The 10112-nt window shown below is 35.4% G+C and overlaps 7 protein-coding genes across 7 annotated transcripts; 5 read left to right on the top strand and 2 right to left on the bottom strand.

Moving 5' to 3' along the window:
* Positions 1–35: 35 nt before the first annotated feature.
* Positions 36–965, bottom strand: TM35_000111270 (uncharacterized protein; the record flags this gene model as incomplete). Its single annotated transcript, XM_029024836.1, has 1 exon — positions 36–965. The coding sequence occupies one exon, from the start codon at positions 963–965 to the stop codon at positions 36–38; it is 930 nt and encodes a 309-aa protein (XP_028883659.1).
* A 226-nt stretch (positions 966–1191) lies between these two features.
* TM35_000111260 (uncharacterized protein) lies at positions 1192–1902 on the bottom strand (the record flags this gene model as incomplete). The annotated part of the gene is made up of 1 exon (XM_029024835.1): positions 1192–1902. The coding sequence occupies one exon, from the start codon at positions 1900–1902 to the stop codon at positions 1192–1194; it is 711 nt and encodes a 236-aa protein (XP_028883658.1).
* Positions 1903–2901: 999 nt separating this feature from the next.
* TM35_000111250 (polyribonucleotide 5-hydroxyl-kinase) lies at positions 2902–4227 on the top strand (the record flags this gene model as incomplete). Its single annotated transcript, XM_029024834.1, has 1 exon — positions 2902–4227. The coding sequence occupies one exon, from the start codon at positions 2902–2904 to the stop codon at positions 4225–4227; it is 1326 nt and encodes a 441-aa protein (XP_028883657.1).
* Positions 4228–4455: 228 nt separating this feature from the next.
* TM35_000111240 (putative vacuolar protein sorting-associated protein) lies at positions 4456–6264 on the top strand (the record flags this gene model as incomplete). The annotated part of the gene is made up of 1 exon (XM_029024833.1): positions 4456–6264. One exon carries the CDS (start codon positions 4456–4458, stop codon positions 6262–6264), a length of 1809 nt encoding a protein of 602 aa, XP_028883656.1.
* Positions 6265–6511: 247 nt separating this feature from the next.
* On the top strand, positions 6512–7615 carry TM35_000111230 (putative chaperone DNAJ protein; the record flags this gene model as incomplete). Its single annotated transcript, XM_029024832.1, has 1 exon — positions 6512–7615. The coding sequence occupies one exon, from the start codon at positions 6512–6514 to the stop codon at positions 7613–7615; it is 1104 nt and encodes a 367-aa protein (XP_028883655.1).
* Positions 7616–7877: 262 nt separating this feature from the next.
* On the top strand, positions 7878–8429 carry TM35_000111220 (zf-DNL-domain-containing protein; the record flags this gene model as incomplete). The annotated part of the gene is made up of 1 exon (XM_029024831.1): positions 7878–8429. The coding sequence occupies one exon, from the start codon at positions 7878–7880 to the stop codon at positions 8427–8429; it is 552 nt and encodes a 183-aa protein (XP_028883654.1).
* A 369-nt stretch (positions 8430–8798) lies between these two features.
* Positions 8799–9704, top strand: TM35_000111210 (ParcG domain containing protein; the record flags this gene model as incomplete). Its single annotated transcript, XM_029024830.1, has 1 exon — positions 8799–9704. One exon carries the CDS (start codon positions 8799–8801, stop codon positions 9702–9704), a length of 906 nt encoding a protein of 301 aa, XP_028883653.1.
* Between the last annotated feature and the right edge of the window lie 408 nt (positions 9705–10112).

Raw genomic sequence — 10112 nt, 5'->3', positions numbered from 1 at the left:
ATATATATATATATATATATATATATATATATAAACTATGTATCTTGTCCCAAAAGGACCCAACACTCTGTTAGCAACTGTTTCATATCCTTCATAGAATCATTACCGTCCTCAAAACACGTAAAGTTTCTTCCCGATAAACAATCACGTCCTTCATTTGTATCTATGATATTAGTAGTATTAGTACTAGAAATAGCAATTGTAGTATTATTAGTCATACTACCATTTTCTTCTTTATGATCACATAACTGCTTTTGTAGAACTTCTATGTAATCTAACTTGTCAAACAATTCACTTCTAGTAAATAAAAACGCTGTTTCAGACTCCTTATAAAAAGCCATCGCGGCACTATGAGCGATAGAAACTATATTGTAGCGTAAATCCCTTTCTTCTTCAATTAGAGAATTTCTATGTTCTAATTCTAACATCACTAAAGAACTTATCATTAAAGCCACATGCGCCGTATTTAATTTTTCTTTTGCAAGCTTTTCTGAATTCTTAAGTGAATTCACAACATGTGACAATCTACATAACTCAGAGCCACAGTTACCCAAACGACCCAATAAGTTTATGCATAATCCCTCAAGCCTTAACAACTTTGTAAAAAACATGTTTATGCCATTTCTTAACAAATCTCCTACAACTTCAACGGAAATATCCATATCTGTCTGAGTTGACGCAGAAGATTGAGATAAATCGATTTGTGTACCTTTATGAACACTCACTGATGCCACTTGTACTCCTGTGTTTTTTGTAGATATATAGCTCTGAGTAGCTTTACTTAAAGAAAAAAGCTCTGTTTGAATTGATTTATCAGCTCCATTAAAACATACCACAATCGAATTTAATTTATCAAATTGAGAATATGACTGGATTCCAGTTACTGAAGAAGCAACACCGATTGATGCAATAACATCATCAGCAAAAGCTAAAACTGTATCAGTCTTTTCCCTTACATCCATCATGCTTTATCAATTAAGTAAAAAAAAAAAAAAAAAAACATAACACCAAAAAAAAAAGAAAAATGCGGGAAAACAATAACAAAACAAAACTCAAAACAGATTATTTACCAACAGAATAAAAATTTTATTTAAAAATGAATTTACAAGAAAAAAAAGATATTTTTTTTTCTTAAAGAGAAAAAACTACCAAGCAAAAGTTAATTTCACCATGGCAAAAAAAAAGAGAGCGTTAAGATTCCTGCTTCATACCGCTATAATTATTTTTTCCAAAGTAGCCCTTGGGTCGTGCTTCATATCTGGGTGCCAAATTAGGTTGAGGCTGCATTCCCATTTCTTTATATGGGCTACTTTCCAGATATTCTGATGTCATCTCATCAATTGTCCAATCTCTCGGACGTTCGCTATCTTTATGAAGCAAATGATCTTGCTTCTCAATTGCGTCTATCCGGGAATGTTCTGTAATTCCATAGTCTGATAAATTCTTTTCTGGATCCAATTCTTTTCCATCTATAGAAAGAGTAAAAGGTGATGTACAGAGATAAGGAGATTGATTTTCTATAGTAACCAATTCAATAACCTGGCGAATAGTACTATCTCTTGGAGCCAAAATTTGAACTACTTGAAGTCGTTGTTCCCAACCAGTAGTGACCCAAGTAAAAATTTTGAATCGTATGCGTAATGGGATAAGGTATTGTACCTGGGGATCATCTGTTACTGCTCTCCAATAATGTCTATCAGTATCTTGAAGAATAGATTCTAAACTTCCAGCATAAAAACGAGTGTCTCCAGGAGTAGCTGCACGAATAGGACCAGGATAAGTTTTTGATCCTTCAAGTCTTCTACATGCCTCAAAAGCCTCTTGCTCATAACGTTGCAGCATACCAGACCTCAAAAACAAGGCGATCGTCCGTTTCATTGCAAAACGCGAAGAAGATCTCATCATTAATCTTTTTACGGAGAAAGAAAAACAAAAACAAAAAGAAAAGCACCAAAAAGAAATAAAATAAAAAAAAAGAGATCAGAATCTAAAAGAAAATCAAAGAAAAAAAAAGAAAAACAAAATCCAAATAACCATCAAACACGAACACATCACACAATACAAACCATTCCACAAACACCAAGCTTGTTTCCAAAGGCGGCCCCCACAAATGGCAGCGCCGGCCCGGAGGTCGACGTCCCGGCCACCGCCCCCAACCCAGAAGAGGACGGAGTCCCCGTACACGCGCGCCACGCTTTTTTTTATTTTTTAAGGGGGCGAAGGGATCGGGCGGCGGCCCGCCATCCGGAGCACCGTCTTCCGGCGGGGGACTTCTTATTTTTCCGGCGCGGTCGGGAAGGGTAACAGAGAAAAATTAAAAAAAAAAAAAAATGTGAACGCGGGCGTTTTCCATCGGTTGGAGGGGTGGCGGGGTGGCGGCCTTCCCATGGGGGCCGTGTGGGTCGAAATGGACTTGTTTTTTTTTTTTTTGTGGAAAGATGTGATCCTTTCTGGTTTTAACAAATGAAATATATATATGTATATATATTTATATATTTTTTACAATCCTTTCCATTTTCTCTGTTTTTTTTTTTTTTTTTTTTTTTTTTTTTTTGATTCTTTAAAAGAATTTCTTTTTAATTCTTTTTGCTTTCTTTCTTTCTTGATATATTTATTTTATTATTTTTATTTTTTTTCTTAAGCAAGAAAATGAGCAGTGTTGAAGTGGTTACTATTGGTCTAAGTTCGGGTTCNTTTGTGGAAAGATGTGATCCTTTCTGGTTTTAACAAATGAAATATATATATGTATATATATTTATATATTTTTTACAATCCTTTCCATTTTCTCTGTTTTTTTTTTTTTTTTGATTCTTTAAAAGAATTTCTTTTTAATTCTTTTTGCTTTCTTTCTTTCTTGATATATTTATTTTATTATTTTTATTTTTTTTCTTAAGCAAGAAAATGAGCAGTGTTGAAGTGGTTACTATTGGTCTAAGTTCGGGTTCTGAATTGGTAATTGTAGTACCATATGAAACTAAACGATGTTTTGCGAGTCTTAAAGTTATATCAGTTGGTAATGGAATGGAACCTCGAGTAGATGTACTTGGTGCTCCTGCATTGGTTGACGTTTCTTATAATTTAATACCAGGTATGACTTTTACTGTTTTCGCCTGGAGTGGTGCTACTATTCGTATTGAAGGTTCAAAACAACTTATTATGAATTGTTACCGTTCTACAACACCTTCTTTTGTTAGACCGCTAGTTGAATATCACTGTATAATACATGATGCTCGTAATATAGCAGACAAAAATGCACTTTTTGGACCAATGGTTTTAATTTGTGGAAAAAATGATACTGAAAAACATGTTATTGGAAGAACTCTTTCTAGTTATGCTGCTCGAACAGGGTGGTGTCCACAATTAGTTGACTTAGATCCTGGTGTATCTCAAATGCTTTCAACTCCTGGAACTGTTAGTACAGGTGTTATTGAATATCCAATGACTTTAGATGAAGAAATTTCATCAGGACCTACATCTGTTTGTTATTTTACTGGATCAACAGAACCTCAAATAAAATCTTCTTCTGGAGAATGGAATATGTATGCACCTTATACTCATTATAGTCATTTAATATTGTCTTGTGTAAGTGAACGAATTGTTAAACAAATGGGAGGTGTATGTGGTTCTAGTGGTGCAGTAATTGTTCTTCCAGATTTAAAAGGTATTAGTGGCCTTTTATTTGTTGAAGAATTAATTAGACGTTTTAATATTTCTCATGTTTTATGTGTTGGAGATGATTTTCTTTTTTGTGGTCTTCATGAGAGGATTTTGAAATCACATGATATGAAAACTTCTCGAACTACTACTAATACAAGGATTGATAGAATATCCCCATCTTTTCATTTTACACCAATGGATCCTGGACCTGAACGTTTATCATCTTGCATGGAGAGATATTTTTTTGGTGGAGGCGCTATAGATTTACAACCATCTGAAATAAATAAAAAATTTTCAAATATTGAATTACTTCTTTTAAAAGATATTGATGGTCAGGCAGTGGTTTCTGTTGTTGAGCAAAATGCCTTAGAAGGTATTGTTGGATGTGTTGGTGCATTATTTGAATCACCTTCTTTACGTGATAAGGATGTTCTTTCACTTGCGCCGATGGCTCTGGCTAGAGTACAAGGTGTTGATGCTCAAGGTGTCAGTTTTCTTCTTAGCACACATTCTGCAATTCCTGAAAAAGTAATACTTATAGTCGGTTCTTTCCGTTGGGTGACGAGCTAACTCAATTATTATTTAATAAGTTCTCTTATTTTTTTTTGTGTTTATCTCTTTTGGAGTATGATTGTTTTTATTTGTCGTTAAAAAAAAAAAATAAACGAGTGATAAAGTTGGTTTAAAAAAAAAAAAAAAATTAAAAATCCATCTTTTTTTTTTTTTCTTATTTACTTCTTTAAGGCCAAAAAAGGAAGTTTTTTTTTTTTTTTTCTAAATATATATATTTAGTCGAGAATGACCTCGGGGGGTGAGGTTCTCAAGTTGAGTAGTATTCGAGAAACGACAAAGGTTGAACTTTTATCACTTCTTGAACGTCTTGATTTAGGGGGTCAGGCAACAAAAGTATTGTTTGTCTCTCCTCATCTTTTATCGACCTTTGATGCTATTGGGGTATCAAAAGAGATTTTTTCAAAAGAGCATGGAGTTGTAGGGGTATTTCCTTTTGGGAGTGAGGATGGTTTTATTTCTGCACAACATGCTCTATTTATAGTTTATCCTAATGTGGAAACTCTTAGGCTTTTAGTAGTGAATTTGTTAGCTTATTCACAAAAATATCCCAAAACTTCTTTGCATGTTTTTTTCGTTCCACGGAAACCTCTTATGATTGAACATGTTCTTGAAAATGAATTTCAAATTTTACGTTCTTTGCCTGGTCTATCGTTAAAAGAAATTGATTTGGATATTGTGCCTTTAGATGATGATATTCTTTCTATGGAACAACCTTTATCATTTAAGCATTTATTAGTTGATGGAGATATTACAATTCTTCAATGGATTGCGAGAATGTTATTAAAACTTCAAACTTCACGTTTTGGAACAATTTCCCTTATTAGAGGTAAGGGGGCGAGAGCATCAAAAGTAGTACATATGCTAAGTCAAATGCAAAATGAAGTGGGTTCTGAATTTCTAAATGATCTTACACCAGAAATTGAATCATTATTAATTCTAGATAGATCTTTAGATTATATTACACCTATGTTAACTCAACTCACCTATGAAGGTCTTATCGATGAACTTTATGGTTTGAATTGTGGTTATGTTACCTTTCCATTCAGTTTGGGTGAGGGCTCTAAAGTTGAAATGGGTCAACAAATTTTTTTAAATAGTAGTGACCGAATGTTTAGAGAGATTCGTGACAAAAATTTTACTAATGTAGGATCTGCACTTCATAATAAATCTGTATGGGTAAAACAAAGTTATGATCGACGAAAGGAAGTACAACAACTAAAAGAATTAAAAGAATTTATGAAAGGATTACCTGAAATGCAAGAAATGCATCGTTTAATTGGAGTTCATACTACTATAGCTGCTGAGATTGGTAAAAAAACTCAAGGTATTGATTTTCGTAAACGAATTTCAATAGAACAAAGTATTATCCAACAAATAAATGATAAAGAAGTATTGGAATATATTGAAGAATTAATTAACAAATCTGCCCCTATTGCGGAAGTTCTTAGACTTATTTCTATGTATTCTGTAGTGAATGGCGGACTTAAAGTAAAAACATATGATTTTTTAAAAGAAAATCTTTTACTATCATATGGCATTCCTCGGGTTTTGGGAGCTCTATTTTCTCTTGAACGTTGTGGATTAATAACAAAATATGACAGCAAAAACCCTAATTATTCTTCTATTCGAAAACATTTTAACCTATGGAATGATAATTTACAAGAGCAGCAACCAAATGATATAGCTTACGCTTATAGTGGGTATGCACCTTTATCCATACGTTTAGTAGAAACTATGATTACTCAACCTGAAATGTGGAATACTACAGGAGATTTGATGGATTTAATTCCAGGTGAGAAAGCAGAAATTCGAAATAAGATAGAGTTAACTGGAAGTCTTCCAATTACAATGGTATTTATTATTGGAGGGATTACACATGCTGAAATTAGTGCTTTGCGTTTTTTACAGACCAAATTAGCTAACGTTGGTAAACCAAGACATATTCTTGTAGTTTCAACAAATATCACTAATGGGACTCAAATAATAGAGTCATTGATGCCACTCTCTGCGGAGACCGTAGAAAATTTTCACTAAAATCACGTTTTTTTTTTTTTTTGTTTTTCGTGTTCTTGCTATTAAAATTTTGATGTTTTCATTTTTTTTATTTATTTCATATGTATGTTGTTTCTGAAGAAATTTGTGATTTTGTTTGTTTTTACCCTTTTCACTTTATACGTTTTTCTTTTTATATATATTTGTTTTTTTTTTTCTTTCTAGTAGTGGTGTTGGTGGCTGTGGAGGTGTTAGTTTTTTTCCCCCTTTTTTTTGGGCAAAATAAAGAATGACTGAAGCACCCAAGCAGTGTTACTATGAGGTGCTTGAGGTTGACAGAAAAGCCTCATTAGATGATATACGTCGTGCTTACAAAAAACAAGCACTTCTTCATCATCCTGATAAAAATTACGGTAATGTTGAAAGTACAATTGCCAGATTTAAGGATATTCAAAATGCCTACGCAGTTCTTAGTGACCCAGATGAGCGAGCTTGGTATGATGCTCATCGGGAAACTATACTGAATGGTGGGGATGCCACTGATTCTTCTTATGATATGAACCTTTATGCATATTTTACATCACGGTGTTTTGATGGATTTAGTGATGAGAAAGGTGGATTTTATGCTGTTTATCGGCAGGTTTTTGATCAGATTATTGAGAGTGAAGTTGAGTTTAACGATATTGCAAGTAATTGGCCAAGATTTGGAGATAGCTCAACTCAATGGAGTGAATTATCTAAATTCTACAGTCATTGGAAAAATTTTAGCTCATTTAAGACCTTTGCATGGGAAGATGAATACAAAATAAATGAAATCCCTGATCGTGCATCAAGGAGAATGGCAGAAAGAATTAATCAAAAGGCTAGAGGTGCTGCAAAGAAGGAATACGTACAAACTGTTCAAAGCCTTGTTCGATTTGTATATCGCCGTGATCCTCGTGTAGAAGCTGAGTTATCTCGTCAAGAAGAAGAAGAACGTTTAAAAGCAGAAGAAAAAGAGCAAAAAGAAAAAGAAAGGGCTAAAAAACGTCGTGAAGCTAACGAGAAATTCTGGATCGAAGCTGCAGAACAAGAAGCTGAGGAAGAACGAGAACGAATGGAGAGGGGAGAGGCTATAGATGGTTCTACACTGGAACTTGTTTACGAGAAGCAACGACAAGTTGAAGAGGCACGAAAAGGGAAAAATGGTGATAGTAATGGTTTTGCCATGCTTGAGGGTAATGATGATGAAAAAACGCAGGAGATAAAACTTAACTGTCCTGCGTGCAAGAAACAATTTAAAAGTGAAGGGCAATATAAGGAACACATAAATAGCAGTAAACATAAGACAAAGTTGCGGCAGTTGTCTGGTAAAGGAATTGATGTTGAGGCTCTTATGAAAGATTCTAATTAGGTTGTAATTTTACGTTTAATCCATTGAATAGAGATGGTGTCAATTCCATCAGTTATTAATAGTAATTTATATGTTTTGTTCTAGCTTTAAACTCTTTTCTATAAGATTTTTGTTTTCTCACATGAGTAATAAAGTTAATGATATTGTTTTTTTTTTTTTCTTGTTCTTCTTTTTTTCTTCTTAAACACTTTTTATTTTGGATTTTTTTTGTTCAAAAATATTGCTGTAGGTTCTCATGTTGCATAAATGCCTCTCTCGGTCAATGCGGCAAGCAGGAGCTCGATGCGTGTATCCCTCTAGGATATTCTGGTGCTCTAAGCGTTTTTGTGGGGGAAAACCAATAATAGGAGAGTCCATGTCATCAGCTCTTGGAGCTTCAAAGGCCGAGGCATCTTTTTCAGAAAGTCATTCTTATAAAGATCTAGAGAAACGGCTGAAAGGACTTTCTGAAGATGATCAACGACTAATTCTTGACGCTTTACAGCATCCGGAGCAACAACCAAGCTCAAAGATGGGTGGTACTGGTATTGGTACTAAAACAGGTGATATGGTGGCTGCATTTACATGTGGACGTTGTGATCATCGAATGGTAAAAAAATTTAGTAAACATGCATATACTAAAGGTATCGTTATAGTTCAATGTCCTTCCTGTGAGGTGCGGCATCTCCTAGCCGACAATCTTGGTTGGTTTGTAGATGAAGCAAAAAATATTGAAGATATACTCCGAGAAAAAGGGGATTCCTTCACGCGAATTGGAGCCGATTACCAGGTTGATCCTTCTGAAGAAAATGGAGAGACCGCTTCTAAAGGCTAACTTTAATGCCAGTGTAAGTTGTCATGTGCTTTGTATTATTAATCGCCTTTCCGTGAAATAACTAAGAAGTAAGTGATTGGAAAAAAAAAAAAAAAACATAAAAGATCTTTTTAAGCATGTGAGCGAGTGGAAAAAGAGGAAAACAGTTTTTTTTTTTTTCGTTTTCTCTCCCTCTTTCTTTTTCTTTCTATTTGGTTCTTTTTTTTTTAATTATCTTTATTTGTTCAATCAAATGTGTTATCTTTTTCCTTTTTTTTTTTCTTTCTGTTTTTCCCTCTGCGTAGCGTTTTAAAGGGTTTTATTCTTTTGGTGCAGCACAAGGCTGAAATACAGAAAATACAGAGAGAAAGAGAGGGTGAGAGAGGAGAAATGTCGTATGAAATTCAGCCAATAGTAAAGGGCACCAAGCGTGACCCCTCTGTGAAGCGATACAACAAGGCAGCGGGAAAAGGTCCATTCGGCGCCTTTCCCCCGGGATATGCGCTGACGAAGGAGAAGACGCAGAAGGAAGTTGTAGAGGAGCCGGTGACGGTGCAGGGAGTAAAGTTTGCGTACAAGGGAACTCAACACGGCTTTGGCGGCGCCACCACTTCCATGTATAAAGGCCGACCAAAGAACAACTCCGCAGTGGCCTTCTCCGCCAACGGGGCAGGAGCGAGTAAACCACCAAAGGCTGGCGCTTTTAAGCGTCGTCCAATTCCACCCACGGAATTCCGGCGATATTATGATCGTGGAGATTTACCGCTAGCTGTTTCGCATGGAAGCCGACCCACTATTGACTGGAAGGTAGATGTGGAACGACTGGATTACCACCATTACCTACCTATTTTCTTTGATGGAATTCGTGAAACGGAGGAACCTTATATGTTTTTGGCCCGTCAAGGATCTCTGGATCTGCTAAAACGTGGGGGTGCAAAAATTCTCCCAACAATACCGCAGCTTATTATTCCTATTAAAACTGCACTAAATACACGTCATCCTGAGATCATCTGCGCAACTCTTCGTATTCTTCAACAACTGGTGGTAAGTGGTGAACTTATTGGAGAGGCACTTGTACCATACTACCGTCAGATTCTTCCAATGTTTAACCTCTTTAAGAACCGTCACAAGAGCCGCGCTCGTGGTGATGCAGTTGACTTTGGTCAAAGAAAACGTGATGATGTAGGTGACTTGGTGGAGGAAACACTCCAGCTCCTGGAGATCCACGGTGGTGATGATGCCTACATCAACATCAAATACATGGTTCCAACGTATGAAAGCTGTGTCTTCAACTAATCATCCAAAAGATAGGAAGGAAATGTGTGTTTGATGATTATTATGATGATGATGGTGGTTTAGAAGAGTTGTCCACCCTGGCGACTGATGTGTTTGACTAGAGCTTGATCTTTTTATGTATTTATAATGACCGTTCTCCTGATACGGCTACTGATACCTTACAGTCAAAAATATGAAAAAAAGAAAAGAAGGACAGAGAAGTTCTCCAACGTGAGGAAGAAAAAGAAAAAAAAAAACCGAATCTCCCGCAAAAAAAAAAAAAAAAGAGCACATAGCTCGGTTGCAATGTATACTGGGCGTTGGACGGGCGCTGTGATTTTAAATGAACTGTGGTCCACTACTCTGTCATTCTAATCTTTGACTTTTATTGTTATTATTTTTTCCATTGTGTTTTATTTATTGATTATT

The sequence above is a fragment of the Trypanosoma theileri genome (assembly GCF_002087225.1).
Source record: "Trypanosoma theileri isolate Edinburgh chromosome Unknown TM35_Tth_11_V1, whole genome shotgun sequence".
Lineage (NCBI taxonomy): Eukaryota > Euglenozoa > Kinetoplastea > Trypanosomatida > Trypanosomatidae > Trypanosoma > Trypanosoma theileri.
The sequence above is the reverse complement of the archived record's forward strand: the minus strand, read 5'-3'. Positions and strand labels throughout refer to the sequence as shown.